The sequence below is a fragment of the Littorina saxatilis genome, linkage group LG1, assembly GCF_037325665.1.
Source record: "Littorina saxatilis isolate snail1 linkage group LG1, US_GU_Lsax_2.0, whole genome shotgun sequence".
Lineage (NCBI taxonomy): Eukaryota > Metazoa > Mollusca > Gastropoda > Littorinimorpha > Littorinidae > Littorina > Littorina saxatilis.
The window spans coordinates 102,870,471-102,889,613 of record NC_090245.1 but is presented as its reverse complement, the minus strand read 5'-3'; the positions used below and the strand labels follow the sequence as shown (position 1 = coordinate 102,889,613).

The window sequence follows — 19,143 nt, the reverse complement described above, 5'->3', positions numbered from 1 at the left end:
AAGTTTACGATATCTGTCTCTACATTCTATCGTTTCCTTGCACCATTCAACGAACCATTGTCACCACCAGCAGAGCTCATGCACAGACATAAGTCCACGATCTCTGTCTCCACATCCTATCTCTTTCACGCACCGTTCACCACACCATTCCAACCAGCAGAGATCATACAGAGAAAATAAAGTCAACAATCTGTCTCTACATACTATCTCTTTCCCGCACCGTTCACCACACCGTTCCCACCAGCAGAGATCTCTGTCTCTACATACTATCTCTTTCCCGCACCGTTCACCACACCGTTCCCACCAGCAGAGATCTCTGTCTCTACATACTATCTCTATCCCGCACCGTTCACCACACCGTTCCCACCAGCAGAGATCTCTGTCTCTACATAGTATCTCTTTCCCGCACCGTTCACCACACCGTTCCCACCAGCAGAGATCTCTGTCTCTACATACTATCTCTTTCCCGCACCGTTCATCACTCCGTTCCAACCAGCAGAGATCTCTGTCTCTACATACTATCTCTTTCCCGCACCGTTCACCACACCGTTCCCACCAGCAGAGATCTCTGTCTCTACATAGTATCTCTTTCCCGCACCGTTCACCACACCGTTCCCACCAGCAGAGATCTCTGTCTCTACATACTATCTCTTTCCCGCACCGTTCATCACTCCGTTCCAACCAGCAGAGATCTCTGTCTCTACATACTATCTCTTTCCCGCACCGTTCACCACACCGTTCCCACCAGCAGAGATCTCTGTCTCTACATACTATCTCTGTCCCGCACCATTCACCACACCGTTCCAACCAGCAGAGATCTCTGGCTCTACATACTATCTCTTTCCCGCACCGTTCACCACACCGTTCCAACCAGCAGAGATCTCTGTCTCTACATACTATCTCTATCCCGCACCGTTCACCACACCGTTCCCACCAGCAGAGATCTCTGTCTCTACATACTATCTCTTTCCCGCACCGTTCACCACACCGTTCCCACCAGCAGAGATCTCTGTCTCTACATACTATCTCTATCCCGCACCGTTCACCACACCGTTCCCACCAGCAGAGATCTCTGTCTCTACATACTATCTCTTTCCCGCACCGTTCACCACACCGTTCCCACCAGCAGAGATCTCTGTCTCTACATACTATCTCTTTCCCGCACTGTTCACCACAACGTTCCCACCAGCAGAGATCCTGCAGAGGAAGAAGTCGACGATCTCCAGCAGGGTGAGGATGCTGGCCCCCAGCAGCAGACCGAAGGCTCCCCCCACGTCACAGAAGAGCTGCAGCAGCGTGTAGCCCAGCTGCTTCTCCACCTTCTCGTAGGTCATGGAGGTGAGGTAGATCTCCAGGTGCACGAGGTTGCTGCGCCAGTACTGGGGATCCTGGCCCATGACCGTGGAGAACTCGTCCAAGAAGCGGTCTGAGAGGGGGTTGGAGGACGGTGTGACGCGGTACAGGTTCTCCTGGCACGGCTCCGGGCATAGGTCTTCGCAGTGGTTGGCACTCTGATGGAAGAAGAGTTAAAGTGGCAGACATATGTAGTTTTCGTTGTTGATGTGCAGGTTGTGTGTGTGGGGGGGGGTGAGGTGGGGTGAGAGGGGGGGGGGTTGGTTGTGTGTGTGTGTGCGCATTGTGTAGTGTGTGTGTGTGTGTGTATGTGTGTGTGTGTGTGTGCGTGTGTGTGTGTGTGCGTGCGTGCGTGCGTGTGCTGTGTTTTTGTGTATTTTGATTTTATTTTATTAGTTGATTTGATGGCTGGTTGGTTGCTTGTTAGGTTTGGGTTTGTGGGCGGGTGAGATGGTTGGTAGACTGTTGGTAAGTTGGTAGGTTGGCCGGCTTATTGCTTCCTTTTTTTTCTCAAGATGTAATTCATATTTATGAGGAAGAAACATTTCATGACGAAGATTTTTTTATATTGATTTTAATGTCTTATGGTGTACTGACATAGGTTCCACGTTGATGAATGGTTTCATTCATTTCAATAGGTGCTAGAATAAGCTCTCACGTTGAAAATAAAAGAGGTAAGGAAGTAAGAGAAAACATCGCGACTCTTATGAACATCCCTTGCGCCCCTCCTTGACCCTTCTAGTGAAGGGACACTGCACCGACCTGAACTTATTTTAAAACGTCTTGAGAAAGTTTGCCACTTTAAAGAGAGAAAGGGATCAGAGAAAAGAGGCTGAGAATGTGTGCTTGTGTTGATTGCAGTGTTCCTTCACACTGCATTTTGTTTGTTTGAAGTCGTAAGAAAGTTTGCCACTTAAAAGAGAGAAAGGGATAAGAGAACAGAGGCTGAGAGTGTGTCCTTGTGTTTATTGCTGTGTTCCCTCACACTCTGAAATTAAAGGCACAGTAAGCCTCCCGTAAACCATCACATATACTGTCAGGCTTTTACACACAGAACAAACACCCATTGTGCTCGCCTTCATAGGCGAGAATTTTTATGTGCGTTTTCAAAATGCAATCTTTGGGTGTTTGTTGAATCGTCACTCTCCTCCTTTTCTTCTTCACTCTCATTCCCTTTCTTTTCCTCTTACTCTTTCCTTCTATCCACCTCTGTTCCTTCTTCAGCCCTTCTGTACTTACCTTCTTCTGTGCCTTCCCTTCTTTCGTTCTTCACCTTCTGTAGGCCTCTTTTGGATTGGCAGTGCACGGCCATTCCCTCCGAGGCCTGTTGTCTTGAGCACTTTATTCTTTCTTCTTTGCAAACTCTTTTTGCCTGCTCTAGCTTCTTCTCTCTTATACTGTTTCCTTTTTTGTTGCTACGTTCTTCCCTTATTCATTCTTTTTACTGTTCTTTTTGCTAGCTCTTCATTCTTTACTTTCTTTCCGCTCTTTTAGGTCTCTTTAACTTCTATCTCTTTATCTTTCTTTACTTTCTTCCATATCTCTCTCTCTCTCTCTCTCTCTCTCTCTCTCTCTCCATTTCTATGTCCTTTCTCTTTCTCATCTCCTTCCCTTTCTCTTTCCCTATCTCTCCCTCCTTCCCTCTCTCCCTCCTTTCCCCTCTCTCTCTCTTTCCCTCCTACCCTCTGTCCCTCCTTCCTTCTCTCTCTCTTTCTTCAATGTGTGTTGACCCCTCTGTTATTCCTTCTTGTTGGTCGTGTTAGCCAAAGCTTCACTCTTTCACCGGTATCGGCGTGAGTTTTTGTAACGAAGTGTGCGCTGATTTCGTGCTTGTGTTGCTTGGCCAAAGAATTCAGTTGTGTTTTTGTATTGAGCACTATTCAGAAAAGGGTATGCGGGAACTGAATAGCGATTGAAGGTCATTTTTCCACTGGCAACCGTCGGAGGCAGTAGGCTTAAGGTTCAAGGAAGCCTATCTTTTCTTTTCTTTTTTTTTACACTTCAGTGAAGTTTGTGGTCTGAAGTTAGTTTCTTTAATGGGACAATGCGCAGTACAGGTATGTTGATTTATTTGTTGATTGTTTGCATTATGATTGCCTTATTGTTTACCGAAATATGCCCATTATATTGCACCGTTTGCAACTTTGTGCTCGGATTTACCGCATATGTCGAGACGTTTTTCTTCAATAGTTCTGGACGTTGTTTATGCGTTTTCTGCTGATTGTCGGCTTGTTTTGTTTGAGCGAATACCTTGTCCGCAATAATAACTGTAGATGATGAAATTTCAAGTTTGATTTGATGAGTATCTAATTTGTAGGGTAATTTTGACATTTTTTATGGATTTTAAATTCGCAGTTAACTTGTAATTATAGTGCCGAAAGGGAAATATACGTTGGTTAAGCTAGTTTACTTTGATAATTTATGCGCGAATTCATGGTCTGACCGGATTTGACTATTTGAGACTTCGGACGATTCGCTTAATTTCGCTGCCTATTTTGTTTATTCAGTGTTAGTAATTCTGTTATTTGAATGTTATGAGTTATTACTTAAGCCGGAATCTGCGTCACGTCAATGTAATAATTATGCTTTAATGATTTGTGCTTTCTTTGACGCCGTCTCGCCATTTAAAGAGGTGATTAACATGTTTGAAGTTATGCGTTTATGAGAATGTGCTTTGATGTTTCATCTTAGTTATTCTAGTATTCTAAATTACTTTTTGTAGTTTTCACCAGGGTCAGCGTCATGGTCACGGAATACAACAATAAACCTCCCGTAACATCATCACCTGCGTGAATTCTTCAGCGTGAGAAAGAGGCAGTTAGCGTGTCCCATAAACTGAATGCGAGTACAGTGAAAACTGTGCGCCGAGAGAAGACTCATCAACGTTTACGCCTAGTCATCTCTCCGCCTCTTATCAAAGGACATAAGCAGCTCACCCACCATGGCCGACCAAGATCAAGATGCCAGTCAGCCCCTGCAAGAATCACAAGCCAAAGAGATAACTTATCTTAGCGACATTCATCTTTCGCTGCCTTCAGCTGATACTACAGTCAAGGAAACCTTCACTCTAGACAGCCAGGCTTCAAAACAGACTTCTCAAGACGAAGAGCACCATATGACGAGATCCACCAACCAGACCTCCGACAGACCAGTAGAGGCATCTAATGTATCACCATCAGACACCAGACCTCACCGCCAATCAGGTCCAAGCTCAGACGCAGTTAAGACTCTTGGACCCACACGGACCAAAGACTTAGAAGAAAACATACGAGAAGTAGGGAAATTGGTAGGCCAGATACAGGCGAATCTACAAGCTGGTAGCTCAATAAGCCCACAAAAGGCCCGCGAGCTACATACCATACTGTTGAAACAATGTCGAGCTCTAAAGGAACGCCTTGTAGCCGTCAGATATCTGAAACTGTCTACCCCATACGAAAACTCTTGTTGTGAACTTTTTGATATATCCGACAATCTAGTTAACCAATTAGCCCAAATTACTCCAGAACCCCCAGATGTTCAGCTCACCCAGACTAAAAAGAATGACGTTACAGATCTGAAGCGTAAGGAAAATGAATCTAGAAAGACTAAAACAAACCCAGGAAATTCTTCCATTTCCTCCAGCTCGAAGCACTCTTCTGGGACCCATTCTTCAACTTCTTCTCGTAGACGTCTTGCGCGATCAGAAGCAGCAGCTATTCAAGCCAAGTGCCAAATGATGGATAAACTTCAAGAAACCCAACGAAAAGAGGCTGAACTGAGACATCAAATGGAGCTACAGAAGAGAAAGATCAAGCTGGAAGAGGTTCAACGAGGAATGGAGGAGACTGAACGCTTACAGAAGATCAGACTAGAAGATTTCCGACGAGAAATGGAGGAAACTGAACGCTTACAGAAGATAAAGCAAGAAGAAGCTCAGCGAGAAATGGAGGAGGCGAGGCGCTTCCAGGAGCTTGAAAAACAAATGATTCAAGTAAAGCTGGAGGAAGACAGAGCAAGACTACAAATGGAATTGAACGTAGCCAATGCCGTAGAAGACGCTCTCAATCCAGCAGCCCCAAAGGATGAAGCAAACTCCCTCCTGAACTCCTTGCCTCGGTGTGATCCCATCAATGAACTGTTCTTATCTCGCACTGAAAACCAAGGCATAACAGACAGGGTAAATCCCACTACAAGGCCTCATAAAGGAACAGCCTCACAGACGAATTATGCCCAACCAAGCATGAGTGACAACCTTGGGACAGATGCTAATTTGAGTAACATGTTTCATCATATTCCAAGGAACACCGACCCAAGGTTCGACCAGGTGCATAAAGATCATACTAGAGTTCCAGCAACTTTTCATAACTCCAACGGCCTGCGTCGAGACACTCCTATGAACACACAAGTCCACTTCAAGTCTGATCTGAGTCAGTGGCCACATTCCTCACAAGGACAACCCCAAGCAGGTCAAGGACTGCCCATACAGAGCGAACATTCACTGAATGCCAGCGCGCCACCCTTCACCTCAAGGTATCCTGCTTTCTCCGCTCAGACTGACACGGATAGCTTGCATGAACAGAGACATTGCGTTTATCCCCAAGAAGATGCCGTTCCAACCACCTACGTCAACCTCGCAAAGTCAATCGCAGATGCTCTCACAATTAGCAGGCTTCCCGTTCCAAAGCCACCAGTGTTCAGAGGGGACCCCTTAGAGTATCCATCATGGTTTGCAGCCTTTCAGCACATGGTGAGGAACAGTGCAGTTGGACCAGAAGATAAAATGCTGATGCTTCGAGAATTCATCGAAGGTCCAGCCAAAGTTGCCGTTGGTGATCTCTACTATGATCTCGGAGAAGAGTCCTACAACAGTGCCTTAAAAATATTGAAAGGGCGTTTTGGAGAAGACTACACCATCGCCGAGGCATTGAAAGAAAGACTGGAGGCATGGCCAGAAGTGAAGGATAAGGATACAGTCTCCCTCAGAAACTACGTAGACTTTCTCAGACAGTGCTGTGTGATGGCAAAGAAGATAACTGGACTTAGTATCCTAGAAGACCCTGCACAAATCAAGCGTCTAGCCCACAAGCTTCCAGACTCACTAGCATTGTCATGGGGGCAACGTGTTGCTGATAGCAAGCTCTCCTGTGGCAGATATCCAAGTTTTGCCACCTTTGTCAAGTTTCTGGATAGCAAATGTGAAGCTCTTCACGAAGCAGATCTTCACAATAAAGGTAGAAAACGAGGTGCTGACCAGTCACAGTCTACCAAGGCCAAGGGAAAGCAGACCTACACAACAATCAGCGAAGTGGACAAACCGGAACAGGAGAACAAGCCGGGAGAAGACACTGTAAAGGACCCAGCAACAAATACGTTTCCTGCACAAAGAGGTTGTCTTTATTGTAATGATAAACACTTTACCCCAGATTGCAAGAAGTTGGCAGAAAAACCCTATGCAGAACGAAAGGAGTTTGCGATCAAACGAAAGCTTTGTTTCAAGTGTTTGAGAGGCTTCCATGCTGCCAAAGGGTGTTTTGCTAAGGTTTCCTGTGACACTTGCAAAATGAAGCATGTTACAATAATGCACGACCCGGATTTCAATCCCACGCAGAAAGCCACTCACCAAGTCTCTTTGATTGACGAGGAAACTGATATGAAGTTTGTTGCCACTACCAAATGTGGAGAATGCCTCTTTGATGAAGTCAAGAAGAGTTATGCCGTCGATCACCACATCACCACAAGACTTTACTCCCTCTATATGCCAGTATATGTCTCGTCTGGACTGGACCCAAGCAAGGAAATACTCGTCTACGCCATGCTCGACACCATGAGTGACACGACTTTCCTTAGCGATTCGGTGATGAACAGGCTTAACCTGGGAGCACAGGACTCTGTTTTGACACTGACCACTATGACCTCCAAGGCAGAAACGGTGGAATGCAAATCGTTCACCAATCTACGTGTGAGAGCCTATGATTCTGAAGAGACTCTAAAAGTACCGAAAGCCTATTCCCACCCAGAGATCAGTGTTGATCGGAGCCAGATTCCCACGCGAGACACGATACTTTCCATGTCTCATCTTGAACACATCGCCCACTGTTTCCCCCCTCTCTTGGATGCTCCCATCGCCATTCTATTGGGCGTCAATGTATCTGAAGCTCTACGCCCTTTGGAAGTAGTTTTCGGTGAACCTGGCCAACCCTACGCTCAACGAACGAGACTGGGCTGGGGCCTAGTTGGAGAGGTCGCGGCATCATGTGAACAAGATGGACCCCCTGCAAACGCCTTCGCTTCAAAGACTCTCGAACAGCCAAGACCGCCCACCAGAAAATCTGTCTTCTGTTTTCGCACTAGAGATCGCACTAACGAGCACCTGATCAGGCTACTGGAAACAGACTTTACTTGTCCTGATGACCCCCCATCCTCTCATACTGCCACGCGAGTCTCACTTGTCTCTGCTTCTTACCAGGTATCACCATAAGAAAGTTGGACATCAAGGTCGTACGACTACTTTAGCAGCCCTACAGTCAAGAGGATTGTGGATCTGTGGTGCACGTCGCCTGGTTACATCTGTAATCCACAGGTGTGTTCCTTGCGCCAGACTGAGAGGAAGACCAATGGAGCAGAGAATGGCTGATCTCCCTGCAGAGAGAATAGAAGCTTCACCTCCCTTCACCAACACTGGCCTGGATTGCTTTGGACCCTTCACAGTACGGCACGGCAGGAAGGAAGCGAAACGATATGGACTGATCCTCACCTGCCTTGCATCACGTGCTGTCCATCTGGAAGTCTTAGAAGACATGACCACGGACTCTTTCATCTGTGGACTACGAAGATTTATTGCAATCCGCGGCAATGTCAAGACTATTCGATGTGACAGGGGAACCAACTTCGTCGGTGCAGCTCGAGAGTTTAGACAAGCTCGTCATGAAATGGATCCAGACAGGGTAGTCAAAGAAATGGTTGAACGGAACTGCAACTTCATCTTCAATCCTCCTCATGCCAGCCACTTTGGAGGCGTCTGGGAACGACTCATCAGAACTGTTCGCCAGGTGTTCTCCGGACTGCTCTTGGAGCATGGAAGCAGGCTTACTTCAGACACTCTTTCAACTTTGTTCCATGAAGTCGCCAGTGTGGTCAATAACAGGCCTCTCTGCGTGACTCAGCTGGAAGACCCGACTTCTTGCGAACCTCTGACACCCAACCACCTGCTCACACTGAAACCGGAACCGATCTTTCCACCTCCAGGAACCTTCCAGAAGGAAGATCAGTATTCAAGAAAGAGATGGAGGAGAGTACAGTACCTGGTAGAACAATTCTGGACTAGGTGGAAGAAAGAGTATCTGCCAACACTGCAGCCGAGACGAAAGTGGTTTCACCAGAAGGACGCTGTGCAGCCTGGCGTGGTTGTTCTTCTCATTGAAGATGGAGCTCCGAGGGGCACCTGGAGAATGGCCCGCGTCGAGAAGACATATCCAGGTGGCAATGGCTTGATTCGGTCGGTTCAGCTGCGGGTCTCGACCTCGGTGAAGACGACCAAAGGTTTGCCTAAGGTGCAGACATCTTTCATCGACCGACCCATTCACAAGCTGGTCCCACTCCACTTGAAAGACACTGAGTAGCAGTGATTACTGTTTTTGACATTGTCTGTTTAACTTTTGAAAGACTCGTTGACAGCGTAATGCTGGTTTGCTTCTTGCTCAGGCCAGTCTAAAGCGGATTACCCTTTGACTTTTTTTGGCCTTAAAGACTGGGTGAACAATTTCAAGTTTTCTATTTTTGATATTATTGTGACTAATTATTATTTCAAGTTTACCTTGTTTAGAGTTTTGGAAGCTGCATGCAGCTTCGGCCGGGAGTGTGCTCGCCTTCATAGGCGAGAATTTTTATGTGCGTTTTCAAAATGCAATCTTTGGGTGTTTGTTGAATCGTCACTCTCCTCCTTTTCTTCTTCACTCTCATTCCCTTTCTTTTCCTCTTACTCTTTCCTTTTATCCACCTCTGTTCCTTCTTCAGCCCTTCTGTACTTACCTTCTTCTGTGCCTTCCCTTCTTTCGTTCTTCACCTTCTGTAGGCCTCTTTTGGATTGGCAGTGCACGGCCATTCCCTCCGAGGCCTGTTGTCTTGAGCACTTTATTCTTTCTTCTTTGCAAACTCTTTTTGCCTGCTCTAGCTTCTTTTCTCTTATACTGTTTCCTTTTTTGTTGCTACGTTCTTCCCTTATTCATTCTTTTAACTGTTCTTTTCGCTAGCTCTTCATTCTTTACTTTCTTTCTGCTCTTTTAGGTCTCTTTAACTTCTATCTCTTTATCTTTCTTTCCTTTCTTCCATATCTCTCTCTCTCTCTCCATTTCTATGTCCTTTCTCTTTCTCATCTCCTTCCCTTTCTCTTTCCGTATCTCTCCCTCCTTCCCTCTCTCCCTCCGTCCCCCTCTCTCTCTCTTTCTCTCCTACCCTCTGTCCCTCCCTTCCTTCTCTCTCTCTTTCTTCAATGTGTGTTGACCCTCTGTTATTCCTTCTTGTTGGTCGTGTTAGCCAAAGCTTCACTCTTTCACCGGTATCGGCGTGAGTTTTTGTAACGAAGTGTGCGCTGATTTCGTGCTTGTGTTGCTTGGCCAAAGAATTCAGTTGTGTTTTTGTATTGAGCACTATTCAGAAAAGGGTATGCGGGAACTGAATAGCGATTGAAGGTCATTTTTCCACTGGCAACCGTCGGAGGCAGTAGGCTTAAGGTTCAAGGAAGCCTATCTTTTCTTTTCTTTTTTTTTACACTTCAGTGAAGTTTGTGGTCTGAAGTTAGTTTCTTTAATGGGACAATGCGCAGTACAGGTATGTTGATTTATCTGTTGATTGTTTGCATTATGATTGCCTTATTGTTTACCGAAATATGCCCATTATATTGCACCGTTTGCAACTTTGTGCTGGGATTTACCGCATATGTCGAGACGTTTTTCTTCAATAGTTCTGGACGTTGTTGATGCGTTTTCTGCTGATTGTCGGCTTGTTTTGTTTGAGCGAATACATTGTCCGCAATAATAACTGTAGATGATGAAATTTCAAGTTTGATTTGATGAGTATCTAATTTGTAGGGAATTTTGACATTTTTTATGGATTTTAAATTCGCAGTTAACTTGTAATTATAGTGCCGAAAGGGAAATATACGTTGGTTAAGCTAGTTTACTTTGATAATTTATGCGCGAATTCATGGTCTGACCGGATTTGACTATTTGAGACTTCGGACGATTCGCTTAATTTCGCTGCCTATTTTGTTTATTCAGTGTTAGTAATTCTGTTATTTGAATGTTATGAGTTATTACTTAAGCCGGAATCTGCGTCACGTCAATGTAATAATTATGCTTTAATGATTTGTGCTTTCTTTGACGCCGTCTCGCCATTTAAAGAGGTGATTAACATGTTTGAAGTTATGCGTTTATGAGAATGTGCTTTGATGTTTCATCTTAGTTATTCTAGTATTCTAAATTACTTTTTGTAGTTTTCACCAGGGTCAGCGTCATGGTCACGGAATACAACAATAAACCTCCCGTAACATCATCACCTGCGTGAATTCTTCAGCGTGAGAAAGAGGCAGTTAGCGTGTCCCATAAACTGAATGCGAGAACACCCTTCCATTTGAACACTCACCGAACGGGAACATCCTAGGTGCCCTACGTAAAGAGCGAGCAATTTTCAAAGAAATAATTTTTCGGATTGTTTCCATCTCAATCGGACCCATCCTGAACTCAGGTCAAAAATGAGTTACTTCCCTTCAACTGGCGATAGCCGTGGAGCGATGATTATCAGAATGATTTTGGACCGTGGTGCGTTTTGGCGCTAGACCTAACTTTTAAAATCTAAATAATAAATTCTCAGCTTGTTACACAAACATTCTTAAATCATAAAAGAATTCTTTTTTCATCAAGACAAGATCAGTACAATTCGAAGTTTTGAAAGTTTGAAAAAAGAAAAGCCCGAAAGCAGGGTCACGCAAGGTCGTGATTTTCGTAGCAGACGGCGGTTTATAGGCAGTCAAAAGCCATCGCTAGAGTTCTTATGAATCACATTCGTTTGTTTCGTGAAAAGTCAGAGGTACATAACGTGCTATTGCAGATAAGCTCACAGCGAGCCGCATTCAAATTACAAACTGACGACTGCATTGTGAAAAAGGGAAACTGGATCACACGGGTTCACGATGGCTCAGGGGTAAGATAAACCACGCAAAAATAAATTCTTTGAAAATTGCTCGCTCTTTACGTTGGGCACCTAGGATGTTCCCGTTTGGTGAGCGTTCAAATGGAAGGGTGTTTGTACTGTGTGTAAAAGCCTGACAGTATCTGTGATGGTTTACGGGAGGTTCACGGGAGACTTACTGTGCCTTTAAGAGAGTGGTCAGTAAAAACTTGACTACACCTATCTCAACTGGTTGCTCGCACTTGCTTACCTCGCACCTCGCATTCAGAAGTATTGTAAAAAGAACTATAGGTCAAAGATGACGTTGTTATTGTTTTTAATAGCGCATTTAAATTGGGATAGGTTGCGAGATAAGCTTTCCTGTGATGCTTTGGGAGAAAAAGACAGCGTCACCTAACTGAAAATAACCTGTTCCCTTCATAAACTGCATGCCATCTAACCATCCTTTCGGCAGATAATATAATCTTCTCATTCAATATTAAAAGTCACTGGGGGGCTAATCACAACAACAACAACATCATTTAACAACAATAACAATAACAATAACAACATACCTTCAGGTATTCATCTAGCGTGGGGTAGAGGCAGGTATGAAACTCAGGCGGGTCGCAGATTCTGACGTCAGTGTTCGGCATGTAGAGGTCACGACACCCACACGTGTCACTGATGACGTCAGTGCGGCATTCGAGTCGACAAGCTTCAGTGGAGTAAGTCGTCCGGTAGTACTTCAACTCTTTGGAGCCGCACTGACTGATGGACGGCTCGGCGTTCTTCAGCTATAACGGCGCAAAAAATGACAAGGTCAACTCTTGATAGTCCAAGGTCTAGCGGACACAATTTTGCATACACATCAAAGTCTGTTATACGCTGCGATTTCTGGTTTTGACCACGTGCTATTGTTTGACTCACTATTCTTAAACGGGGCGTAACTCTTCCACCGACAACGCTCGATAATCCTGACAGAGTTATTTCCGGGAAACTTCTATTTCAGACGAGTCGATAATGCTTGAGCCATTCTCCGTTTAACACACAATGAAATATTGCTTACTTTTTTTGTTGGAGCCTTCGCAGTTGTCTTCTTTAAAATTATGGGTCCACACAGGGGGGAGGGGGTGAGATGAACGTCGGGGGAGAGGGATACAGCCTTCCTCACTTCACTTGCATAAAATTAGCATACAAGACCTTAAGCCTGTCCTTAACTGGGCAAAGTCGACTGCGCAAACTATTCTTCGCGAAGCTAGCCGCACGAAGCTTTAGCAGTGAGGGTTCGGTAAAAAGACTTCGCGAAGCTAGCCGCACGAAGCTTTAGCAGTGAGGGTTCGGTACAAAGACTTCGCGAAGCTAGCTGCACAAAGCTTTAGCACTGATATTTCGGTACAAAGACTTCGCGAAGCTAGCTGCACAAAGCTTTAGCACTGATATTTCGGTACAAAGACTTCGCGAAGCTAGCCGCACGGAGCTTTAGCAGTGAGGGTTCGGTAAAAAGACTTCGCGAAGCTAGCCGCACGAAGCTTTAGCAGTGAGGGTTCGGTACAAAGACTTCGCGAAGCTAGCTGCACAAAGCTTTAGCACTGATATTTCGGTACAAAGACTTCGCGAAGCTAGCTGCACAAAGCTTTAGCAGTGAGGGTTCGGTAAAAAGACTTCACGAAGCTAGCCGCACGAAGCTTTAGCACTGAGGGTTCGGTAAAAAGACTTGATGCTCAATGAAGGGCCGCCTTCACAGTACATGCAGGAACAGCCGTACCTGTTTGACGTCAATGGCCAGGAAATTGTGCAGTCCTGGCGACACGGCCACGCCCCTCTCCGACATGATGGGCGGCACCCCAGGGGCATGGACCACCACCTGATAACAAAAATACATAATTTATCAGAAACAGCATAAAATTGAATTTTTTTAAACAACACTGCGCTTAAATTTTACTTCTTCCTTTTCTTCTTCTTAAGTTTTGTTTTTCTTGTTCTTGTTCTTGTTCTTGTTCTCCTTTTTTTTTTCTTTTTTTTTTTCTTCTTCTTCTTTCTTCTTCTTCTTCTTCTTCATCATCTTCTTCTTCTTCATCATCTCGTTGTTGTTGTTGTTGTTGTTGTTGTTGTTGTTGTTGTTGTTGTTGTTGTTGTTGTTGTTGTTGTTGTTGTTGTTGTTGTTGTTCTTCTTCTTCTTCTTCTTCTTCTTCTTCTTCTTCTTCTTCTTCTTCTTCTTTTTTTTTCTTCTTCTACTACTACTTCTTTTCAAATCCAGGACAGTAATACATCTTTACTGCTTAGAAAGGTTTACGTGCTTACCCTGAATCCCGCTCCGTAGTAATGGTCCATGCTCCTCAGGTAGTCGTCCTGCTTGGCGTCCAGAGTCAGCTTCAGTCCGAACGACCTCCCCGCCTCTCGAGCCGCCAGGCTTCCATTCACTGTGGAGACACCATCCCCGACAAGGAAAAGGAAGAATTTTTTATTTTTTTTTAATTTTTTTTTTTACCTCAGTTGCATGCAGGCTGCTGCAACCCTTCTTCTTCTTTTTTTTTGCCCGTTTGTTTTTTTTTGTTTTTTTTTGGGGGGGGGGGGGGGGCTTCTTTTTTTTTTCTTTTTTTTTCAAAATTTTAATCAATCAATAAACACGTGATAACAAACATGGTAACTGTATGTTTTCTGTTTGTACACATATTTCTCATTTACATGCTTTATCTTAAATCAGAGACAATCAACAATTTGTTTCTAATTAATAAAACGTCAGACTAACGAAATCTCAAAACAACATGATTTCCAAAAATAATTTCCAGTGTTGATCGTGAATCGGTTTTTTTTTTAAATGCTTACGCACATCTTTGCGATCAAAATAATATGATTAATCTTCTTCATATTTTTGCTGTTACTTTTAATACTAAAAAGCACATCTGTAACATTCAACCTAATTCTTTCTGCTTATTCTTAATACCTACATGTATTCATATGATGGACAATTTTTTTTTCTCTCTTCATTACAGTTACTCTATCGTTACAGCTATTTCATTCACCTTTGCTATGTCTAGTAGTTTGTGCGTTTGTTTGCGTGTATGTGCGTGTGTGTGTGTATGTGTGTGTGTGTGTGTGCGTGTGTGTGTGTGTGTGTGTTGTTGTTGTTCCCATAATTCTATTTAACAAAAAAGAAAGAAGTTGACTCAGTGAAAACGCTCTATCCCACTCTGGATCGGTCTCTGTCTCTGTCTGTGTGTCTGTCTGTCTGTCTGTCTGTCTCTCTCTCTCTCTCTATCTCTCTCTCTCTCTCTCTCTCTCTCTCTCTCTCTCTCTCTTTTTTCTTTTTTTTTTAAGCTACACATGAGGGTTCAAAATATACCACAGAATTACAATTATTTCACGGTGAAACAAGAACAGTTCACCAAAGAGACGAATTACTCACCATTAAAAGAGTAGCATAGTCCCATGTCTGTGAAGACTGGAGTGAAGTTGGTTAGACTGCATGGACTTTGCTCCCACTTGCACTGCAACCAACAGTAACTAATTATTAGCCGACAAGCTGATGCCACAACTTAAAAGAGACAAAGACGCACCAACTATCTGCATGGAAGGTAAATTGAGAGAAACAGTCAGTCGGTCAGTCTGCCAGTTAGTTAGTCAGTCCGCCCGTCATTTAGTCAGTGATTTAGTTAGTCAGTCAGTCAGTCAGTCAGTCAGTCAGTCCGTCAGTTAGTCATCCCGTCTGTAAGTTAGTCAGTCAGTCAGTCAGTCAGGTAGTCAGTCAGTCAGGGACTAAGTTAGTTAGCTAGTTAGTTAGTTACTTAGTTAGTTACTTAGTTACTTCGCTACTTAGTTACTTAGTTGTCAAGCAGACGTCTGCCTTTTTAGTGTCAGCTCAAGGCAGTACATATGGAAAGAGGAAGAACGGAACAGAGATTATTGTTTGTAAAAGGCATATAATTTCCACGGTGCACTCATCACAAACACGTCAGTAAATTACAAAAAGCTGAAAAATGTTGGTACCAAGTCACGTTCAAAGGAACATACCATCAACAGCATGTCGTTCATATCCTGCGACAGCAGGGCAAAGAACACCTCCCAGCCCACAATGTGGTACTTTGTGAAGTTGTACGCCGAGAAATCGGCTGAGCTGTTGTCCGCAGTGGTGAACAACAAAGGTTTCACGATCTTGAGAGTCTGCACGCCGTTGACAAAGCCCGCCGTGGCGTTGTAGGCAGCGAAGTTGTTGTTGCAGATGGTGATGCTGGGGAACTGCAGGTCGCTGGCCTTCTTGAAGTCCACGCGCACCGTGATGGGCCGGTCGACGTACATGACGATCTGGGTGTAGATGTTGAAGGTGGTGAAGAGGATGGCCACGAAGACGATGGTGAACCACACACATTTCCTCTTCAGGCTGGACCTTGGGTCAAAGATGGGACCCAGGCCTTGCATGGACACGGTCTCCGAGAAAGCCTTGTCACTGAGGTTCAGGTTCTTCACGACGTCGGCCCATGACGCTTTCGATGTCTTCTTCTGCTTGCGCTCTTCCTGGTCCACCAGTGACACGTCCTTTGTGTCCTTTTCCAGTTCTTCCTCCAAGTCGGCCAGAGAGAGTTTGTCCTTTTCGGAGGCAGTGTTCGTGGAGGGTTTCTCTCTGAGGCTGGTGGCGGAGGGCCATGGTTGGACATGCCGGATGTTGTTTTTGTTGAAGGGTATCCCTGGTTTTGTGGCATCCCTTGAGGTGGTTGTCCAGATGGAGCTGACTTTGGTGCTCTTCTTCATCTTTGTTACAACGTGTGCAGTGTTGACCCTTGTATTCTCGTCGTTGCTGCACTTTCTGTCTCCTTTTCCCCCCTTTTGTTGTCCTTTGTCCTCTCTTACTTTTGTACTTTCCTTGTTTTTTATGTCCAATTTGTTTTCACTTCTGTTTTACATTTAGTCGAGTTTTTCTTGTTTTTCTCTAATTTGTTTTACTTTAATACGCACTTTGAGTCAAGTGAGAAAACTTGAAATCACTGAAGCCTGTCTGACACGCCCGTACAGAGTTCGCTGTACACAACTCTGATGTAGATTAACACTCCTTTCCACCAATCACATGTACAGCTTCGAAACTCCTCATCTCCAATGGAAAGTGTGCGCAGAGTAAAGAGCGCCCTTAGGTAAGGTAAATACAATATCAATAGCAGAAAATGGAAATCTGTTATTGTTTAACGAACGGGATAAAACTAATTTCCGCCGGCCGTCCGTTTACAGCAAAGTCACCTCAAAGGCAGAATAGCGCGATTCTATACTCCTCAAAGCTCCTCATTTTCTTCTATGGCGAGCTATTGACGGAGTTTGCTCGCCTTCTTCTCGCCTGTCCTGGGTTATTGCAGACCGAATACCAATCTCGTCAAATATGCAAAACGAGCCGCAGAATGTTTGCTCTGATTGGCCAAGCCTGACTGACGCTGGATTTCTCTGAAGGTTATGCCAATTTGTTCTCTCCTTTGTGGTGCTATGGTAGAAGCTGGCGCGTTCATGAAAACCGATCGTCCTGATATGGCTCTGCGTAGTCGGCTGGACGTTAAGCAACAAATAAACAAACAAACAAACAATGAAAACCGATCGATCAAATCGATGTTGGGAAGGCAAACAACATTGCAGACCAAGTCTAAGACTCAGAGGATAATGTTGCCGAAGTTTGCTTTCCTTCTGTACAATATTGACAAGGTACGGTTCCATGACAGTAAACCCGGAGAAGGGAAGATCGCTCTTGCTGCTGACCGTGAAATTACTGTATGACATTTTATTCGTAATAATTCTAAATCAGCACGAAAACAATCTAGAAAACACTTATGAAAGTATACGAATGAATCCACGCAAAGGTGAATTGAAAAGTGTATGAAGCTTTATATGGGCACGGAAACATGAAGTTTATTTCTACTCAGAATCAGACACAAAGCCTGATTTACGAATCTACGAGGAAAGTATACGAATGAATCCACGCAAACGCGAATTGAAAAGTGTATGAAGGTTTATATGGGCACGAAAACAAGGTTATTTCTCCTCAGAATCAGACACAAAGGTCCCCTCCCTCCTCCCCCCCCCCCCCCATCCTGTCCCCCCCCCCTCCCCCTCACACCTGCGAATTCACAAGGAAAGTGACAACGTTCCAACACCATGTCAGGAAGGGAATATCAAACAAAGCGTTACTGAACTGCCCGTGCGTGGCGGTTTCCTTCTACCTTCCATTAAGAACCTGTTTGTTTGTTAAAGATGATCGACTACGATACGGCATGGACCAGTGTTTACATTGTATTCATCACATCTACAAGGCGTGCCCATAAGGAAACCAGTGATAGCTTTCCCACCTCAAAATGTCAGTTTATGTAGTAGTCATATCGGAGTTTCATAATAAACTAGTGTTGCCAAAAGAATTCAGTTGCCGACACTGTCACGACACATTTCTACACCAGTTTTTTTCTTCTCATAATTCTTATATTACTTCTTTGGTGAAAGACATGCTGCATTTGTTCTTAGTGCAGGTGCACACGTTTTGGGGAAGATTCTACCAGCATGTGTTTTGCTAAGTAATTTTTTGTTTTTTGTTTTGTTAAAGCTATCGACGTCGTTTTCAATCGGAAACGCTTTTTGGCTCACGTAAGTGTAGCCTATGCGATGCTAACTTTTGTCTGTCTGTGCGTGCGTGCGTGCGTGCGTGCGTGCGTGCGTGCGTGCGTGCGTGCGTGCGTATGTATGTATGTCTGTGGTAGAAACTTTAACATTTGACTGAACACCGAAATACTAATTTTACCTGGTTATTATTCAAGCAACAGCTTCAAAATATTGAAGCAATGATCAACATTTCGTCGGCACGTATGTAGTTAAAGTGTGTATCCAAAGAAAACGGGTGGTGGTGGGTTTTGGGGGGGTAAAAACAGCTGACTGGTTTGTGTCGTGTGTGGTATGTAGACCAGGTCAGGGGTCAAGGTTAGGTCAGATCGCGTGAAGGATTGTGGTATAGATACAGTTATCACCGAGCTGCAGTTCGCCGATTCGGAGAAGACGACTCATGATTTCACATTGTTCGGTTTCGTAGCTCCAGAAAAATAGATAAAGAAGATACTGTTTGTCGATTTCTTACGTGAGCCTTGAAGGCTTCGCCACTTGTTCAATTGTGACATATAAAATGCCCCCAGTACTTAAAAAAAAGTCCATTGTTTCAGATTCTCATTCAAACACACAACGAATGGCTGAAATGGTATTTATTTGGTAAAAAGCACAGCGCTGGAATGACAATACAAGCTAAGAACGCTGGAAACCCGTTGACCAAGAGTTGACAAATCAAGAGTAACTTGCCCTTGGATGACCTTCTTGTGAGACAGTACAAAACCGTTAACAGTTTGTTTGAAGCTGCTGGCCTCATGGAGTTGTTTTGTTTGGTTCGTTTTGTTTGTCATACGTAAAAGGGAAAAACTAAGATTTATTTTCATATGAAAATTTACATTTGCAATTGACGGGTATTGATTTTGAGAAACAATGTATTAAGGGTGGTTTTTTCACCGACATTAGTGTGTGTGGCCATTCAGAGAATTCAGATACGCTTTCCCGCTACGTCATTTGCCTTTGTGGAATAATGCATAATGTCAGTACATTTCAACTAGAAAGCATCACAAGTGTTTTGCTTTTTCAAAGCGG

General features: G+C 44.3%; 1 protein-coding gene across 1 annotated transcript; it reads right to left on the bottom strand.

Annotated features, from left to right (window-relative positions):
- Positions 1 to 1,148: 1,148 nt before the first annotated feature.
- On the bottom strand, positions 1,149 to 15,945 carry LOC138957982 (acid-sensing ion channel 3-like). Its single transcript, XM_070329003.1, has 6 exons — positions 15,511 to 15,945; positions 14,906 to 14,987; positions 13,801 to 13,919; positions 13,265 to 13,363; positions 12,072 to 12,293; positions 1,149 to 1,511 (listed from the first exon to the last, which is right to left on the bottom strand). The coding sequence occupies exons 1-6, from the start codon at positions 15,913 to 15,915 to the stop codon at positions 1,149 to 1,151; spliced, it is 1,290 nt and encodes a 429-aa protein (XP_070185104.1). The 5' UTR covers positions 15,916 to 15,945.
- Between the last annotated feature and the right edge of the window lie 3,198 nt (positions 15,946 to 19,143).

Bases quoted from the DNA above. Each gene is read 5' to 3' on its own strand.
- LOC138957982 (XM_070329003.1), bottom strand. From the start codon at position 15,915: ATGCAAGGCCTGGGTCCCATCTTTGACCCAAGGTCCAGCCTGAAGAGG. The intron at 14,988-15,510 runs GTATGTTCCTTT...TGTTGGTTGCAG, and splicing joins TGAACGACATGCTGTTGATG to TGCAAGTGGGAGCAAAGTCC. The intron at 1,512-12,071 runs GTATGTTGTTAT...TTCTTCCATCAG, and splicing joins CGCTAGATGAATACCTGAAG to AGTGCCAACCACTGCGAAGA.